This window comes from Ursus americanus, chromosome 26 (assembly GCF_024610735.1).
Source record: "Ursus americanus isolate L20-20 chromosome 26, mUrsAme1.1.p, whole genome shotgun sequence".
Classification (NCBI taxonomy): Eukaryota; Metazoa; Chordata; class Mammalia; order Carnivora; family Ursidae; genus Ursus; species Ursus americanus.
Window position 1 is genome coordinate 7662525 of NC_142152.1, and position 20849 is coordinate 7683373.

A 20849-nucleotide genomic window follows, 5' to 3' on the forward strand; every position below is an offset into this window, starting at 1 on the left:
TTTTTTAAAGTAAGGGTTGATGAGAAATCTCAGACTCCAATGAGAGAAAAATTACCCAAAGATTAGCCTTTTTCTTTTGTCAAATTGGTATAAAGTTTTGTTCATGCATTTATTTGTCATTACCATAGATAACTTTGACATGGCTGCCTTGGATTACAAAATAAAATTTATGAATTAACATGTCTCATAGCTTGGGAAGTTGAAAGTAGTTTGTGTACCTTAAATTATCCTTTGCAGAGATACAGCCACAAGGAGTCTGTTTCTTCACTGAACTCCCGCTCTACAATATATTGCTTAAATCCTATCGTTCAATAAATGTGCATTTCAGGGGTCAGCTGAGCATTTGTCTTCAGGTTTACAGAGTATATTCACGTGTAAGCATTAGTAGGCAATGTACAATATGCTGCATATTTGGTAGCAGTTAAGAGTTTACATCCCACATCCCGCTGCAAATGAGTTGAATTTTGCCATGTTGTGTACACTGCTACCAAATCAAAGACGAGTTCAGTCTTTTGATTGTCCTGCTACTTTGTTTTCAGATCAGCTGATTAAGCTAGTGTTGCGGTGAGGTCCATCCAGCATGTGCTCAGAGTAGATTTAAGACAAGGCGAGAACTAGAATTTCTCTCAGAAACTAGCTTAAGCTTTCATGGGCAAATTGAACCCCTAGGGATTTACTATTTATAGATAGATGCCACTTTAATAATTTGACTACATAATTAGTAGTCCACTTCTGGAAGATGACTGTGTAAACATAGTATTTATAAGTGAGTGATTTCTGGTATTATATTTACATAACCATCTGCTGTATTTATGTAGCCATTGTTGGCTGCTTCACTAGGATTCTACAAATTACTCAGAATCCCAGGAGGTAAGATTTCTGAATGGTCTTATTTTCACTATGTGAAAGTCCAACCACAAAATTATTAATTTGTCCTTGATGTATATTTTTATATTTGCTATGGGGTGGACCTAAAATTTTATCAGATGGTTGACTTGGTTCGTTACATTTTTACATTTCTAACATATTTTTTCAAAAGTTTGGGGTTTGTTTTTAGAAATTTTACCCATTTGTCTTCAAAGAATTTTTATTTGGTAGTTTTATATGTATATCTGGAAAACAGCTACTGGACTTTTCTGCAAAAGAGAGTAAGTTCCCTGTTAGGTAGTATCAGAATCTAGTGTGACTGTATATTTAGGAATGTAGTAATAATGAGATAGTTTGCTGAGTGCCTTATTTTTGCCTACCTCATTTAAACTTTGAAGCGACATTCAGAGGTAAGTATAAGTATGTTGATTGTACGGATGAGGAATGCTAGATCATCAAGCATCTTAACTGTATCTCTCTCCTCCCCTTTAGCCTAGCTAAAGGAATTGAGGTACAGAGATGAGGCAAATTGCAGTTGACCTTCAGCAGATGACTTGACTTCACCATGCCTCAGTCATCGTCTAGCCATCTAGATGTACCTATCTAGGCATCTCATCTAATCTTTTTTACAGATAACACAGATGCGTAGGTTCCAGCCCTACCTTGGAAATCCTGATTTCTTAATTGTAATTTTTCAAAAAGTCCACAGATAATTCTTTTGTATATCCATGGTCAAGACCATTACCTTAGTAGTAAATGGTGCTTTAGATTCAGACAGGCTTGAATTAGAGTCCTGATTCTTCTGAACTCATCAGTTGATTAGCCTTGGCCAAGTTCTTTAGTCTCACTGAGATTCATCTATAAATTGAAGATACTATTACTCACTCTAGAGGGTTGTTGAGAATGAATGATTTAGAATTATTCTTAAACATTGTCTGCTATTAAGGTATCATCATTATGTTATTCCTTTGTCCAATCAAAACAGTCACTCTTGTCATAATAGTGTATATCAACTTGGTATCCGGTGATCTGATGAATACTACCGTAAGGAATATATGATGGCTAGTTTTCATTATTTACCTACATTAGTGGAATTGTAATAGGGGACAGAGGAATAGGCAGGATATTGTTTTATCACACCAGTCAGCCAGACTTCTGTCTTGTGTATTAGTTTGGCCCTGCTAGGAAAAGAAGGGGGAAAAGGTTACTGGAACACTGTGACCTTCCTAAGGAGTTTTTCTTTTTTTTTCTTTTTTTTTAAAAGATTTTATTTATTTATTTGACAGATAGAGACAGCCAGCGAGAGAGGGAACACAAGCAGGGGGAGTGGGAGAGGAAGAAGCAGGCTCATAGCGGAGGAGCCTGATGTGGGGCTCGATCCCATAACGCCGGGATCATGCCCTGAGCTGAAGGCAGACGCTTAACCGCTGTGCCACCCAGGCGCCCCACCTAAGGAGTTTTTCTTAAACCTTTCTCTCCCAGCTTCTTCTCAAAGCCTAGCATCACTAGCATCATCAATCCCTTAGTCTTAGAATTGCATCCTGATTTACATAGGTACTTTTACCTGCCTCCCTATTTTGCCTCCCTACTTTACCTCCATTAAATTTAATTCTAGCCTCCTTTCAGATTGATTTGAGTTCAGTTGTGACTTATTTGATGACTTGGACCCCATGTCTCTACATCCCAAGGCTATTACTCAAATAAAGGTCAACCTAAATTCTGACCAGCTGTCCCCCTGTGTTGTGTGGGCCCATTTCAGACCAGAGTTTTTAGCTTTTGATTATTGGGAAAGGATTAGATTAGCTAATCCTTGCCCACATGGCTGTTCCTAGACCCTCTAATCTCCTTTACTATTTATACCTAATGGTCATAGAGTATAATAATAATGATACATGTTATTACTGCTAAATTAATAGAACATCAGTAGACCACAATAGGTTGACTTTGTTATATATAACGAACTTTGTTGTATGTATATATAATTGCTTTGCAACTTGACAGTTGAGGTTGTACGTGATAATTTAATAACTTAATGGTTTTGTCGGAGACTGAAAAACCTATGGAAAAGATAGAAATTGAACTAGACTTTAGAAGATGGATATATATTTTTCTATAAGTAAGGAGGAAGGACAGGGGATTCCAGTTAAGGGGACTGACATGAACAAAGGCTTAAAGGAATGAGTGTGCAAATTTGGATCATTGTGAGTAGATCATTTTTTACTTTTTCAGAGGGTTCATGTAGTAAGAATAAAACTATAGGTAGTCAGAATAAAACTGGAAAATCCTAAATGTTCAACCAAGATGTTTGATTTCATAGGCTTTTGGTATGTTGTAAATTCATTTGGCTTTTTCTTGATTAACATACACATACAATTTAGGTCTGAGATTCGCTAAGAGATGCACATATTCATTGCACCCTGAAACACTTGGCCTGGTTCATGTAAGCTGATGCTCACTGCCAGTCTCCTTTCTACCTCAAGTGGTTGTGCCTGGTGGGGGAGTGTCAGGTCAGCTACTTTTATCCTGATGCTTCAGTTCTCTCTGTCTGTTACTCGTTCTAAGCTGCGCCTGATCAGCCTCTCCCCCAGTTCTTTCTTGTTAATCTCTAGGTTCCAAGTTAGCAACACAATGAGTGTCTGCTTATGAGTTGTGATTTCTTACTTAAAGCTTTCTTTATATCTTCTTTACTCTTAAAAAATTGTTGAATATGTATTTTGTATATAAGATAGTTATTAACTTTCCTGTTTCTCTTCCTTTGCAGACCTAGAATATCAAGACATAATGGGAGCATTTTTAGACAAGCCAAAGATGGAAAAACATAATGCCCAGGGGCAGGGTAATGGGTTGCGATATGGGCTAAGCAGCATGCAAGGTTGGCGAGTTGAAATGGAGGATGCACATACGGCTGTGATCGGTTTGCCAAGTGGACTTGAAACATGGTCGTTCTTTGCTGTGTATGATGGGCATGCTGGTTCTCAGGTTGCCAAATACTGCTGTGAGCATTTGTTAGATCACATCACCAATAACCAGGATTTTAAAGGGTCTGCAGGAGCACCTTCTGTGGAAAATGTAAAGAATGGAATCAGAACAGGTTTTCTGGAGATTGATGAACATATGAGAGTTATGTCAGAGAAGAAGCATGGCGCAGATAGAAGTGGGTCAACAGCCGTGGGTGTCTTAATTTCTCCTCAACATACTTACTTCATTAACTGTGGAGACTCGAGGGGGTTACTTTGTAGAAACAGGAAAGTTCACTTCTTCACACAAGATCACAAACCAAGTAATCCGCTGGAAAAAGAACGAATTCAGAATGCAGGTGGTTCTGTAATGATTCAGCGTGTGAATGGCTCTCTGGCTGTATCGAGGGCCCTTGGGGACTTTGATTACAAATGTGTCCATGGAAAAGGCCCTACAGAGCAGCTTGTCTCACCAGAGCCTGAAGTCCATGATATTGAAAGGTCTGAAGAAGATGATCAGTTCATTATCCTTGCGTGTGATGGTATTTGGGATGTTATGGGAAATGAAGAGCTCTGTGATTTTGTAAGATCCAGACTTGAAGTCACTGATGACCTTGAGAAAGTTTGCAATGAAGTAGTCGACACCTGTTTGTATAAGGTAGTTAGACTTTCTTTTAAAAGATAAAAATGGTTTTATGTCACTAACTATTACTCTAGTATTTAATCATTTTAGAAACTGTAGTTCTCAGAAATAAGTTCTTGGCGCAAAACTGTAGGATACTCTTGGCCAATTACAAAAATTAGGAATGTTTTTAAGAAATAAATTACCCAATTACCAAATATGCAAGAATTATAATCTAAATGGTCTTTTAGTAACCACGACTACCTCAGCTTTTTAGTATTGTAGAAGATTAGGAAAGGCAAAAAGACGAACAGAGCGCATGTCTTAAAGGCATGGGGGGAGGGGTAAGCCTTTGTGTCTAATAAATGAAAAGCATTTTAGAATTTTAATATTTTATATTTATCATGTGATATCTCCATACATTCATGAAAGTACTTTGAGACTATAGTCTAATGAATCTGTAGCACCAGCAAAGAGAATTTAGTGATCACTTGGTATGATGTAATAAAAATAGCCTTGAACATGGAGTCAGAAGAACTTGGTATGAGACTGAGTATGACTTCAGGTAAGCTATTTAAGCTGTCTGGAAAATCAGTTTCTTTTACTGTAAAAAAGGTAAGAGATATAATCACCCTGTCTCATGGAGTTGTTGGGATGATCGAAAGGGGTCATATATGTAGATGAGTCAGCTCAGCCCCTTGATTTTACAGCTGAGGAGGCTGAAGCGAGAGGAAGCGGCCTGAAGAGGCAGGCCTTGAGGCAGGCTTACCTCTGTGGCTTTCGTACTCTGCAGTCTCAGACCAGTTCTACCCCTCTCAGCTATTGAGTGGAGATAACAGTAGCTAACTCATAGGACTGCTGAGGAATCAGATTTTTTGTTTGTGATGTTCATTAACTAATTCTTTGATTTTTTTTCCTTTATCTCTAACAAATGTTGATTTTATAAAACTCTTCTGAGACTGCATGTTTGATTTTCTTTTAACGTGCAGAAATAGGAAGTCATCTTAATGTTCTTTGTAGTTTTATAAGCATACTGCCAGCTCCACTTAAAATCTTAATTAAAATCTGATCATACTCAGAAATCAGGTTTATGTAACATCCAGCACAAATCAAGTTTATGTAACATCCAGCACACAGGTTTTAAAAAAAGCCTTAATAATACACACTATTGATTTCTGAATTTGAGGAGAACCGAACAGTGACACGTGTTCTTTGTCCCTTTTAGTATACATAAAAGTAGTATCTATTTGTTGGTCTTATTCTTTAGCTCTTGAGAATTAAATAGTTGGCTAAATTAAAAGCTATTTTCTTGGAGAGAATTGTCACATTCAGACACTAGTAAATTATGACTCAGCTAATACTTTATCTTGTCTGCATTCTCCATTTTAAAAATTATTCAGTACCCTATCATTTTACACATTTTATACTGTTTTTCTCCCAAGATTCTTTGTAATATTAAATTCTTTGTATGGTTTGCTTAAACTAAAGGTATAAGGTCAGTTTTCCCATATTGAGGAATCAAATACTTAAAACGTAAAAGTTAACTCCAGTTCCTAATAGCGAGGGGAATATGAGGAGGCTAACGTTGATTCAAGTATCTTAATTATAGCATTTTGAGTAGCTAGGTGTCTTTAAAAATGAATGTACTTCCTAAAAGTTAAGCCATTTTTTTAAATTATGAAAGTTAAAAAACTGGTTTATAAATTATATATATTTAGTTTTACTGCTAATTCCATGTTTCTATTTATTATGAAGCAAATTAATTAGCCCCCAAATTTATTATACTTTATTTTAAATATAAGTTTGTTGAGTATACATGTAACTATAGGTCAAATCCTCTAGAATTTTCTGTTTTGTTGATTGACCGTGTGTGTGTGCGCATGTGTGTTTGTGTTCAGTATCTTCATGTTAAGTAAGCCACCAGTAAATGTTTGGAAATACTCCTGTTTTATAGCATTTAAACACAATGATTGTTGCAATGGAGGTTAACCCGTGGTGCTTCTCCGACCTTTTGGAGTGTTGGTTATACTGTGCACCGTATAAACTGTATGTACGTGGCGGGTGCCTCTCCACATATGCAGATTTTTTTCTCCTTAAAAACAATATATATATTTTTTACTAGAGCAAGTATAATTAAAATTGGCATGGCTGTAAAGGGTTTCAAGGCTTTAAAGAGCAAGAAGAAAGCGTAATATTTCTCAAACTTTTTCCTCAGGGAAGTCGAGACAACATGAGTGTGATACTGATCTGTTTTCCAAATGCACCCAGAGTATCACCAGAAGCAGTGAAGAAGGAGGCGGAATTGGACAAGTACCTGGAAAGCAGAGTAGAAGGTGGATCATTTAACAAAAATAAGTAGCTTTATTAAAGAAAAACCTCAACACAATCAAACTTTAATATTTTAGCTTTTAGATCTTTACATGCCTTTGACATCTAGTGTTTAGTGTACAAAAGTGGGAAAGGGCATTTCTGTGGTAACTGTGAGATGTTTTTGATTGTCCTATTATAGTTATATTAGAAATAAGAACTAGTGTGACCCTGTGCATTCTGTTCAGGATACTTTTGTTTAAAAAGGCTACAAAGTGTTTGTATGCTTTAAAATTCTTGATGAATTCACTGGCATGAGTAGTTTTATGCCAGGAAAGTCTGATTTGTGGTTTATTTAATTATAAACAGATTATTTATGATGGTGATAATCTGAATACCATCTTTCTTTGTAAAGCTATGTATATGAATTTAAGGTCTTTAGGATTTTTTTTTTTTTAATAACTTGAAGATCACAGCCTGGTTATTAGCAACTTTCATGTGCCACAGCTTTTAAAAATTTATTTTAAACTGTTTAAGGCTTCTTGCCTAAGCCATAAACTTCCTCACCAAGACAACATAGACCTGAATAGAAGATATACTAGGTCTCTACTTGGCAGAAATATAAATGCTGAATAAAAGCAAGAAATAAGTTGGGAATTTCAGGAATATATTTGTCATAATTCTGCAAATTACTTTGAGACAATTAGATGTTTGTAACTCTCAAGTGTAATGCCTTTAAATATTTGAAAAAATAAAAACAACCTTTTATGCAGCTACTGCTTTAAATGCTAAATCTCCCCAGAGAATTCCATTTTGCTGCATATATGCAATAAGCATGTAGATTATGCAGTTTCTTTTAAGCAAGAAAACGACATGCCTATGATAGCGTTAAAATGCATTTTGGGCTCCTAATGTCATGAATTTGCACGTTAAAGATCTAATAGCATGTAAGCCTTGACCTACACGGTATTATATCCTGCTGTGCCTGCATTATTAAAATTCATATGCACTTTAATTTTGTTTTCTCCCCTTTTACTGTTTGATATCAATTATAATCAGTCTATTAGAATCATGATTGGTTTTGATTTTCAGTACTATCTAGAGCTGCTGTTTTGTTTTATTGCTCTCCCCCACTTGATAGTGATATATCTAGTATGTGTATGTACTGTTTAGTATTTCATTCATTGGACATACTATTCATTGAGTTTGTTTTCTCACTATTACCCAAGGCTCTTGGAATTTTTATATTTTAAATGAATCATTTTGGTATGTTATTTATATATAATTCAATAAAACAATATTTAGAATGCTACCAAGTCATATCACATTGGTTCAGACTGCTGGCTAGTGAAAAAAATGAAAGAGTAAGAATATGTATTGGGATAAATTGGTATGTGACTTATTGGCACTTTGAAGTAACTTGGGTGTACATGTTTTCTTATTGATTTAAAGAATAAGTGATTTAGTTTTATTTACTATGAAACAATCATATTTTAGAAATGAATTACAGCTCTTCTTGTTAGTGTGCACTCTTTTAAGTTTTTGGTGCAATTCTAACACACAATTTTATGTTACAATATTAAGTTTTATATTGCTTTTTATCAAGGAAGAATTTCCACCTGAACAGAGTTTATATCAATACTCAATATTTTTGATATGTTGAAATATTATACTTGTGTCATTCAATTTGAGATTATTATGTCACAAATCAAATTTCATATTCTTTATTGAGGTAGGTTTGATAAGACTGCAATTAGAAAATAAATACTACATTAATTAAAATTGCTACTATATTTTAAAACATAGAATGTAACTATTTACATTGCAGAAGTTGTTCTAAGTAAAAAATACTGCAGTCAGCTTCCAAAACAGGCACTGAATATTTTTTTCTTTGTTTTTTTCTTTGGTTAAATACGTGTCTTCAAAATTGCTGTGACCTACTAAACCTCATTTTATTTGCTTTGAATACTTTTGGCTTCTCTGTCTACACCATGAAAAGAAGAAAGGCTTTTCAGCTCTCCTATTACCTGTGCCCTTCTAAATACTTGACTCTCTAAGGTTGTGATAAAAAGACTCAGCTCATAATTTAAACTACATCACTTGAGGTTGTGGGTCTTCTAAGCCAATTTAAGACTGTACTTGTATATATATATATACTTTTTAAATCTTTTCTGTTGACTGCCCAAGCTTTAAAGTTGCTGATTTGGAGATAACTGATAGGATCTCTCAGACTTGGTGTGGAGGGGAGTAGGGAAGAGCAGAATGTGTTTATATGTGAGTATGGGAAACAGATCTTCTATACATATATTATTTAGTAAAAGCATTCAGTCTTTTTACAGTTCTAATTAATGTATAGTCCAAGAGCAATTAAAGGAATATTTCATAAAATTCATCTTGTTTTCCTTCTTAAAAGCAGAAGAAGCAATGCTAGTGTAGTATTAATGGTAAGACAGTTTAAATGTGTTGTCCCCTGTGGAATAGGAGATATTAACTGTTTTTAAAGCCTTACATTAATTTTTTTAAAGAATTTGTCTTCCTGTAATTTTCTTCACAATTAAAATACCCTAATATATATTTTAATAAAGGAGATGTAAGATACATCAAATATAGATGAATCAAGGTAATGTTTTTTAGACCTGAAACTATCATTGATTGAATTTATCATCAGTGTTCATTTCTATTGTATTTAGTTATCTATCCAGTAATTGTATTGGCTTAGCAGAGACTGTATGTTAAGTGTATTACAGCTTTAGATTGTGAAATTGTGCAGCTTAGGTAAACATCAAAATCCTTTATTTTTGTACAGAAGATTTCCAGCATTAGAACCATGTAGAATACTAGATGTTAAAGATTATACAATAAAGGAACTTGGCAAACCAAATCTGAGATCCTTGCTTTTTGTTCAGATTTAAGACTGGTTTTTTAAAAAAAAAGGCAAAAAAATAATACGTGGTAAAATTTGGCCTTAATTCCAAAAGGACAATTTCATTTAAAATATGGGTAGCAACGTCTGTCTTTTAATATGTGGCTTTAATGAGGAATTGATATTTTGAGACTTGATTGAAGGATGGAAGATCTTTATATGTATTGTGATTTTCAAAGGTATTTACAAATTGAGAACTAGAATGACAGTTTTCTTGCCCTGATGATGACAAAGAGAACTTCTTAGTATAAACTTTTAAAAACAGAAAATTGAGCAAAACTTGAACTTTTAAATTACAGATACCTTTGGTATGATCTTGCATTTAGAATAAATATGCTAAAACTCCAAGTGAGGACTTCTTGTACTTGATAGTTTGAGAATTCTTTAAGTTGGTTGTGCATTCTCGTTGGTATTCTGTGGTATGAATAACAGTACACGTCTACATGGCAACACTGCAGATCATATCACTATACCCATTTAGTAACTGAATGTTTTGAAATTAACAATTTTAAGTGCAGTTGTATGGTTTATCAGATTTTTTCTTTGTAAAAATTTATCATGAAATTTAGATTTTTTTCCATTCCATATGCCCTGTTCAAATAATCAACTGATGAAATGGTACTGTATATCTATTTACTGCTTAAAGATACTTCAGACAAAATTTAAGCTGTGAGTGGTATTCAGTTATATAACTTAATCTGCACATGGTACTTAAATATCACTTTGCAAATATAAACGTATGTAAAAGTGATTTGGGTTAGTATATAATCAAAAAATTCCCTTATATTTAAAGGGTTTTTTTTCTTTCAAATTTTGAAATTGGTTATTAAAAAAAAAAAAAAGTAACTAGTTGGCACCTTAAGAATATTCTCATTTGTATACCCATATCCTTGATTATGTAATACATTGATTTTCACATGAAATTTTTTTCACATTTTTATCTTGTTTATTTTCATGCTTTGAAGTTAATCTGGAAAGTATCACATTTTTTTGTGTCGTTTTTATGCATCCCTTTGTCATAAATTTTCAAAGGTCAACTTGATTTTCTTTTCTAATACCAGCTTAGAAAATCTCAGATGTGGTAAATGCCATCTTTAAAAACCTAAGTTATCTTTGTTTCAGTTTTTTTTTTAATTAAATTTGGACAACACTTACAAAAAAAGTACTTCTGATTCCCAGAAATCATAAAGAAGCAGGGGGAAGGCGTCCCTGACTTAGTCCATGTGATGCGCACATTAGCAAGTGAGAACATCCCCAGCCTCCCACCAGGGGGTGAATTGGCAAGCAAGTAAGTTACATTCTGCATACTCTTAAATTATCTCAGTACATAAAAATGTTAGGTGTTCATTGATCAGATGTATATTTACCTAATTTCTAAAGTGATACAGTTACCTGTGTGTTCAAAATGTTTAGCCTGTGATTCCGTGTTTTTCATTATTAATGATACATGATGCATGTTTAGAATAGGTGTCAGAATCTCATTATGTGTAACTAATTATACTGAAAGCTGTCTAGTGAAGGCTTGGGTTACATTGATTTCCTCATAAGTAAATTAATAAAGTGAAATAATTTTTTAAGCTAAATTATGTAGCACTACAGAATTCTAACTGTCATTTTTTTGCTACTGTTTTAATTTGATTTTGTCAGTCCCTGGATGATTTAGCACCCCAGGATGCACATCTTTCTCTTCTTCCATCTAGGCCATTTTTCTGCATCTCTGATTTTCCCAGTGTTTTTGGTTGTTGATTCCTGGTTGGTTGGATTTTGTTATGAGGGAAGATAGGAGGATGTATTTCTTGCCTTTCTCTATGTGCATTTCAGTTCATAGAACTGGACTAATTTGTGTCAGATATTAAGCTTACATCTTTATAAACTAAGTGGAGACTTTAAGAAGTTTTATAATTCAAACATTTTTACCTCCGATATTCATATAATGGACCTAGAAAGATATATTGACAATTTCCTTGATTCTCTACTGTGTTCTGTAAATGTAACCATGTTCTTTATAATCATTTCTCTGAGTAGTAATTGTTAAAATTCCTATTTGAAACCTGTATTTCTTGGAAACCTTTTCTTCCAATATGACCTTCTGTGGAATGACTGTCTATGAAATTGCTTCAGATCAATTTTGGAAGTAGGGGAGGCTCTAACTTATAAATACCACTACAGATTTTTTTTAACAAAATGTTACTCAAAAAATCCTGGACTTGGCAGGGAAATGTCATATTTGACATTTTAGCTTTAATAGAGTTTTTTTAAAGAGGGCATTACAAAAAGCAGAAATTTAAATGTAAAATTTATCTAAATTTACCGCAACAGATGTTGAAGTTACTTCTACTTCAAAACTAACATTCAGCTCTTAACCAGGATATATATTAGTATTATCTCTTAAAACTGTATCGTCATTGCTGAACCGTAACCACATAAGCCAGTTCAAATGAAGCAGACCATATATAGACGGGATTTTTTTTATACCATGACTTTAGTCTTCTATTAATTGGGTTGGTGGAATGTTCCATCTTAGAGTAAATTCACCTCTAGTTTAACATTGGGACTCAAATACCTTAAAGTGAGGATCACTTATTGACAGTATGAAATAGAATTGAAATAATTTCTAAGTGTAAGATTATCTTGACATTTTAATGAGCACCTATGAATTATTAAAGTTTTGTGCTCTAAAGAATTAACTTTCTGCATTTTTTTGAATTTAGGCGGAATGTAATTGAAGCCGTTTACAATAGACTGAATCCTTACAAAAATGATGACACTGTAAGTAACATTTTGGCTCCGTCGCTTTCCCTTCCCCTCCACTCTAAATGCATATCCTTCCTACCTGTTTCTGCAGAGCTGTTCACTGCACCCATTCTCTTACACACACCCCTGACTGATTGCTCTGAACTCTGGCTGCACCACAGTTCTAGTGATTGAGGACATAATCATGGTGAGTGGCCACCTGTCTTGAAAAAGAAGAAAGCCCCTTTGAATTATTCTTGTTTTTTTAAGCCTCTAGAAGCAATCAGCTTTAGAAGGTTTGCTTCCACTAAATGATTTTTTGAAGTTGGAAATAATACCTCTGCTCAGAATCTTGAATTATTCTGAGTTTTGTAAGCTGCAACAGAACTTCAGAATGCTCAGCTCCACTAAATAGTTTTTATGTTTGGAAATACCTTTGCTGAGAACCCCAAAATATATACTTCATTTAAATACTGAAGTAGAGAATTCTGCTTCTGTGAAAAAGACATTAGAATGTCCTATTCTCCAGTTAAATTTCCTGTTAGAATTCTGTTGTAGTGTGGTGTTTACAGGTAACTTAAAATCATTCGGGCACAGCTCTGAGATCTATATTGCATTATGAAGCCTCTTCAAATCTCATATTACTGGAGGCCTCAGTCTCTTCTTATGTAATAAAAGTTTATAAAAGTAGTGTTCTGAAGATAAATTGGGTTTTAATTGAAGAACATAAAATTTTTTTAGTATTTATACTGGTTTAGAAATACATTTGGTCAATCTCATGGTAAAATTGTATTTCACATATTTTATCCCAAAATAAAACAAAGGGTTAACAATTTTTTGAGCAGATTGGATACTGATATTTCATATACACACATACACATAGACTTTAAAAAGCACGTAGAGTCTAAATGTCAGCTTCACAAAACCTTACCTTTCTGCATTATCCAGAAAGTAATGTACTTTGGCACCTCTCAGCTTTAATGTAGTTCCTTGTTCTGCTCTGTTTCCTTTTATCAAGGACTCGACGTCAACTGATGACATGTGGTAAAACTGCTCATCGAGCCATGGAGTTTACCTTCACCTCCAAAGGAGAGTACAGCTCAACTTCCTTGAACCTTTTAAACATCCATCCTCAACTTCACAGAGGGACACAGGACATGGGTGAGAGTGGATCACACCGGAGAACTCGGCAGTACAACAGCTAGCCCAGGACTGGGTTGTTTTTTTTCTTTTTTTGTAAATTTGAGACTTATGTAAACGTGATTTCAAACCATAATTCATGTTGTAAATCAGACTCCAGCAATTTTTGTTGTATGATTTTGTTTTTTGTAAAGTGTAATTGTCCTTGTACAAAATGCTCATATTTAATTATGAACTGCTTTAAATCACTATCAAAGTTACAAAAACTGTTTGGCTTGTTGTGTGATGCAGCAGATAAATAGTCCTTTCAAGTCATGTTGTGTTTGGACTTGGGGTCGGGACAGGGAGAGCAGCAGCCATGTCAGCTAGACGCTCAAATTGCACACGATTATGGAGAATAATTCCAAAATCTTACAAAGCCGAACATCAGGGAGTTAACCGAAAACGATCTTGGCAGTGGGGTTGGCACTGTTGATAAAGCTGGTCCCTTCATTTAACTGTCTTTTAGGTTGTTCTCGCCTTGTTGCCAGGAGTATTGCAGGTAATACAGTATATTCATAAGAATATCAATCTTGGGGCTAAAATGCCTTGATTCTTTGCACCTCTTTTACAAGTCCTTACGTTGAATTACTAATTGATAAGCAGCAGCTTCCTACATACAGTGGGAGACTGCCACGTTTTTGCTATCATAATCGGCTGGGCCTGCTGCTGTTCCTAGTAAGGTATTCTGAATTCCATTTTATCAATAAAGCTTGATTTAACAAACAAGAAATTTAATCATGTATGTGTAATTCCTCCTTTACCCTGCCCTTTTAAAACACCATGCCATTGTAAATGAGGAGTTTCTCATGGGGAAAGATGTTAGTCTCTTTTAATTGGGAAATAGTGTTACTCAAGGCACAGATGGATCTGTTTCCCTTCCATTAGAAAGACTACAAGATTTCAATCTGTGTTGTTTCTTAATGTGTTTTTTAATGGATTTCTTTCTGGCTGCTTATTTTTCATTAAGATGTGGATCAGCTTGAATTTGCCTACTGTTTAATTAAAATAATTGTCAGAGCTTGACAATCTAACACTATAGTAGGGGTGTGTGTGTGTGTGTGCGCGTGCACACGCGTGTGCACGCGCGCGTTTGCCTGTGATTCTTAATTGGCCCATGTCTTTAGAATCCAAGTAGTTAAGATGTATTTGTGATTTGAAATATAGCATGTTGCTAATATTTAGCTGTTGGCCTTTAAAAATAACTTTCAAAGCTTAAAGAATTGTAGATATAAAAATAACCTAATTTAATTTAGGCTTAAATTCCTCTGATTAAGCATGTGAAAGTAAGTTTTTAAATCTGTCACGCAGAAAAGACTACTGTTTTGTGCCCTTCTGTATTTTTGTCTGTCTAGGTTGGATATTGTATTTATTGCTGTGTAATTTAATCATTCAGTAGGCAGATTCCCCACTAGAAAACTATTAACATGTAAGATTACAATACAACATTGAATACAAAATCGAAACTCTGTATAAAAGGTAGTATAATCAGTTTTGTTATATTTGTTTTTTCCCTAACTTAGAAATATACATATTTGTATATATAGCCTTAAAACTAATGTAAAGTTAGGGGAGTAGTGGGCAAAGTAATGTGAAATGTCTCCGATCTAAGTAGTTACATACCAGCAAAACCTTTCCATTATCCCTCTTACTTGTGAGGCGAGTCAATGTAATTTAATTGTATTTAATTTATAACGCAATCCAGCATGAATGAAGAAAAACAAGTACTATTTATATTTAGAAATTCATAACAGTTGGAATTACAGAACCAATTCCAGACTTACAAATAAATGCTCAGTGTCTAACGATCTGTGGTAGAGTGCGAAGTGTGACAACGTTCCGTCAGGCTTTGCAGGCACCTCCGTGTGCAGTCAGTCCGCGGATGGCAGGGCTTCCCGCGTAGAGGGATTCCTAGACCTGCTAGTGCTGAAGACTCGATTCCTAGTAGAAGAAGCCAGCTCCTTAATATTTAAAATAGACTGAATTTTTTAGTTCTAGAAATTTCAATTAGAGTTTGAAATGCAAAATTGTAGGTCATGAGTAAAAATATGTGATGGAAAGCTATATTTCAAACCATAACAGCATATTTAGAGGGTTTTTTTTTTAATTTGAGAGTTTTTAAATAAAAAAGAAGAGGTTAAGATATTCCTTGTTAAAATTATTAGTACTGAAGTGCAGCTTGGAAGTGAGAGAAAACTATTAAGTGTTCTCTGAGAAGACTAAATCTTTTCCACATGAGTCAGCATTGCCATACTATCTGTAATTTTTCATTGTCAAAAAGGACGTATACATTATACTAGCAGACTGTGTGTTCTTGATTCCTGGGGGCAGTGGTGGTGGTGGGAACCAACCACACTTCTAAACGGCACTCTTGCACCTCTGCTGTGGTTCATTTTTGTACCACTTAAGTTCTTGCCCTCCCAACCCCCTTTCGGGGGCTAATTAGCAACTCAGGGCAATGCCTCAAAACGTTTTGATGTGTTATATGTTATTTTCTTTGGAGGGTGAAAGTTCTTGTATGATGATAATATACCATCAAAATGTCCTTTCATTGAAGTGTTTTAATAGGATGAACTCATTTGCTGCTTTTAATAGGAAATTCAGTTTGTGTAGCAGACTCTTGTTACCCTAACATTAAAAAATGTCATTGATCTCTTCGTGTTTTAGCAAAGTAAGCTCTGTGAATTTCCACTTCCTTAAGGAATACACTTTTATGGATAACAGAAGCAGTTCTCAATATTAGCATTAACTTTTAAAAATCCAAGTGCTATTTTTCCTATTTAGTTATAGAACTATTTCAAACATCTTTAATTATAATGCTTGCTTCTAGAGTACTATGCAATTAGTGTACTGCTCCAGCCACATATTTTTTTTACCACATTAAGAAATTTGGATTAAAGACTAAATTATGTAATTCAAATAATCTGAATTATACCAACACCTTTAGTGACCATCTATTTGACCACATATTAATTCCACTAATAATACAGCTTTTCCACAAAATGTGTTGAGTGTTATTTGCAAAACACTGTTCTAGGTGCTAAGTACCTTGGAACTATAAAGAACTGAGTAGGTCCTTGCCCTCAAGGAGTTTACATTTGAGTACAATTTATAATCTAATGTATGTTAATATTGTAACTGAATCACTCATCCAAAAAAATAGTTACAGCCCTCCTACTGTCTGCCAGATAATCTTCCTGAACAGGGCAGTTCTCTCTGCCCTAAAAGAGCTCATTTGTACTTCCATTATTTACTTGAAAACTCTTCCGTTTATTTTCTTCTCCCCAAAGTTAAAAATCTCATTCAGAAGAAAATTTTGCTCAGCACAGTAATAAAATTAGACTGAGGAGACTCAACTCTATTCAGCATGCTTGACTACCTTTAACAAATGGCCTTTACTCTTCCTGCTGACAGCAGCCAGTCTGAGAAATAGGTAATGGATTTCTTAGAATTCTCCAACCCTGGAAATACTGGTGGAGTTTGAGTTTAAGGCATTTGAAAGAAAATATATATATATATAGCTAAATTTATCTTATTTAAGAAAAAAATCTGTTTTTTGAAAACACACTGCCAGTGTTAATATCTAGTTTTAGCCAAATGATTACTATGTGTTTTAATTTTTAAAAATAATTTCACTGCCCATCTTTATTGGACAAGTTCATATGGGAATTCAATTTGTGATTTCTGAAAGAGCTGACAAAGTTGGTTACAGGTTTTCTTTCTTGTTTTCATTTTGAATTTCATGGTGTATACTTTTAATTCATAAAGTTTGAATTAGAGGTATAAGCCTATAATGTTTTGTTATTTGTACAGTATTATGTTAGGATTTGGTAGTAGAAAATATGTAAATATATCAGTACATAAATGTTTCTCTTTTGAGGTTTTTCTTTGAAGGAACCTTAAAGAGTTTCATACTTTTGCTTGCAGATTCTGCTGGTGAGATGACCATTTTGTAATTGATCTAGTCTTCTAATTAGTTTTTCTTTTAGTCATTAGAACGACTTCTCTATAGTTTAAAACTTTAGAGGCCTAATTTTACTTTATTTCCTTCAATAATGTGCCATGAGTTTTGGATTGTATTTTTAAATTATACATTACTTTAGAATATGCTTGAAATATTTAAGAATACATTTTCTAAATGTTGGGAGTAAAATACTGTATTGTTTTGTTGGTCAGAATAATAAGTCTCAAGTGTTAGTTATTACTGATAATCAGAATGCCATTCAGAAATGATGAGAGGCATTTGGTTCTACTTTGTTACCAAATGAACATTTCTACTTCTGTTCACCTTCACACATTCTTTCCCTTTTACCTGCTTTATATATTAACCTAGTGGCCTCTGCTCTCCTGTTTTCGCGATTATATTACCAGCAGGTAGGGGTGCACCAACTAGAAAAACTCAGATATATTGAAATTGTAGTTGACAACATATTAGATGGGGGGGAAATGTTGTTTGAATTGATACAACAAAGAAGTGACTTTTCTTTCCCTCCTTCGTCCAGCATGAAATGTTGCTTGATTTCCTCTACTATCTTCTTGGTGATGGCTCTCTCTCTCTCTCTAAGCAGGCCAGTTCTGTTTTCTTGGGTGCATTATCTCACCAAGGCCAATTAACACTATATAAAAGTGGGCCAAAAATAAGAAAACTTGGGAGATGGAGGGGTGGGGAGATGCCACTGAGGAAGACAGGATTACTCTTTAATTATTTTCTAAGGCCTTGGAAGGTCTTCCTTGGGCCTAGTTGTATATTATTAAGAACTGTTGCATCACATAAACCAGCAAGAACCAACGTTTGCTTCTCAGATCATTTGATTTTTCCAGCAAGGGAGATAATGGTAAAAATCACTGCTGCTTCAACTTAAAAACCGAGAAAAATAAATGCAATGTATATTCACCACAAAACCCAATCCTTTTGTCCTTTTAATTGCTCCAAAACTCAGTTTCCTATTAGCTTTCCTATCGAATTAAATGTTTAGAAAAATTTAATGTTTTTCCTTTCTTTTATGATCCAGTAAAGGACATTGAGTAACGTGTGTTTGTACGGTACTATGTGAAGTAAGATTTGTGTAGGAGATTGCGTAGCTGCCAAACAAAATTGGAAATAATTGGGTGCAGTGAGTGGTACAAATTCATTTTAGCAGGTGGTTCTTAACTTTTTAGGTTCCCGGGCCCTTTGAAGTTGGTGAATCCTCGGGACTTCCTTACCCAGGAAAATTCATATAAGGTCCATAACTCCCCAAGGTTTACAATATTGCAGTGGTTCATCAGCCTCCTTCCTGCAAAACCCATAAAAATTTCAGGGGCATCAAAATAATTTGAGCCTATTTTAAGGAAGTGGTTCACTTTTTAGAAGATAGAAGAGGTGGATGCAGCCTCGGCTAGACCCTGATATGAAAATACAGTATTTTGGGGAAAAGCGAGTCATTAAAAATGAATAAAATAGAGCATTTGGACTAGTTTTGGAGGATAACATCACTCTAAGTTTGCTACTTGAAACTCAACAGAAAAGAGGTTAAAAATGGAAATTGAAAGTTTGGAATGTTTCTGACCTCCCTGCATAGTACAAATACAGTATATTCACAACACATTTAATTGTCAGATCTCACTCAGGTTTTGAGCTCCCTGGTCTTAGAGTTCATTAAACATTTAATTCACTTCAGATTCTAAGGAATTAGGTATTTACTTACTGATACAGAATGTTAAAATAGGATGTAACATACAGCCATTAATGTACAGAATTAATGGGATTTCTACTAAAATATAACGACCATGAAAAAATTTATTAGCTTGTTGCATTTGTTGCCAAAATTGGATGTTCAGTTATAGCTCATTTAATTCCCATTTGTGGGAATTTTGAAACACAGAAACCATTGTCTTACTTGGAGTTAGCCATTGATTAAGGCAACAGCGTATCTGCAGGAAAATTCCTTGTTTGTAGTAATATGCCCCAGTAGTAGTTGGTTTCATTCTTGAAATGATTTATTTCACTTAATTTGTATAAATGTTATGAGTGGAGAGACCATGTACATGTTAAAGCATGTTGCATCACACACACACACATATATATATATTCATTTTTTAAATCTATAAATGTAAAACTAATAAAACTGCAGAAATATTTTTCCTAAACAGTGTATAACAAAATTATCCACAGTTAACTCACCCGCTGTTTGCCATTTATGTGATCCAAACTTTTAAAGAAATTCCATAAATGTATATTTTGTATTATGTACCATTTTCCTGGTCCAAAGAAAACATGTGGATTCAGTTCTAACTTTAAGAATGTACTTTTTGTTTCTAAGTCTGTTGAAGAAATTGCATTCAGCCTGTGAATGATTGCAGATTGTACGTGAGATGAAAAGTAGAAGTAATTTCTAGTTTGCAAAGCTGGTGCCACTAAATAAACAGGCAACTGCATAATGTGCGTGTGTTTATGATTGTCTGATTTGCAGGCAGCATTTTTGTTCTGCCTAGAGACAGGGAAACTTTGAAGTTAGTTATTAGGATACCTTAAGAGAATTTTTGTTCAATTCAGTTTGGTTAATTGGCTAAAGATAGAACTGATAGTCATAATTTGAACTAGACTTGCCCCTTCTTGATTTTAGGAAGATTACTGAAAGCAAGTAAGTTTGAATTGATGGCTATTTTCATAAAAACATTCCAGAAACAAGCCGGAAGTCCTTCCTCTTTGACAAGAACATTCCCATTTGTCTTCTTACAGATGATAAAGATTTCTTACTCCCTTGGAGAATCGGGAATTGGGAGTGGTCTGGAACTTACCTCTTTGGTGTCCCTGGTGTAGTGCTCACTTCAAGTGGGTTGTGTGTATCTGAGTGTATGTGTGTTGATGCTTCTGCTAATTGTGATATTTTGTTTTATTACCTGTGTTCATGTCTGAGAGTGTGACTTATACGGCTTGCACAATTGAATTAGGGATTTTAAAGTACATTGAATTGGTGTTGTAAGTGAAGTCCTGTGAACGGCAAAAGCTTATTTTCATTATAGAATGTGTAATGAAAACACATTAATAAATTAAAGGTAGCAAGTCTTAGAATAAGGTGGAGGCAGGTAGGAATTTATTCGGCTTACGTGTAACTAGTATCTGTTCACCTGTCAGTGTAATTTTGTATCGTGGAGTTCCGTTTTTGGTTTTTGTAATTATTCTTTTAAACATTGAAGGTAGGGTTTTTTTAAAAGTAAAAATTGTTTATTTCAATTATTTTTTTCCCTTTAAGTGATTACTTACCAAACTAATATTGGG

At 34.4% G+C, this 20849-nt stretch overlaps 1 protein-coding gene across 2 annotated transcripts in view; it reads left to right on the plus strand.

The window, feature by feature from the left end:
* The window catches only part of PPM1A (protein phosphatase, Mg2+/Mn2+ dependent 1A), a 44636-nt gene extending 24626 nt beyond the window's left edge, over positions 1–20010 (plus strand). For both annotated transcript variants that reach the window (XM_045810306.2, XM_045810307.2), the window contains 5 exons: positions 3629–4482; positions 6662–6779; positions 10856–10964; positions 12388–12445; positions 13428–20010. In XM_045810306.2, the coding sequence (XP_045666262.1) occupies positions 3649–4482; positions 6662–6779; positions 10856–10964; positions 12388–12445; positions 13428–13457 (1149 nt within the window). In that variant the 5' untranslated portion in view covers positions 3629–3648 and the 3' untranslated portion in view covers positions 13458–20010. The remainder of the gene's footprint in view (positions 1–3628; positions 4483–6661; positions 6780–10855; positions 10965–12387; positions 12446–13427) is intronic.
* The last annotated feature ends 839 nt before the right edge of the window (positions 20011–20849 follow it).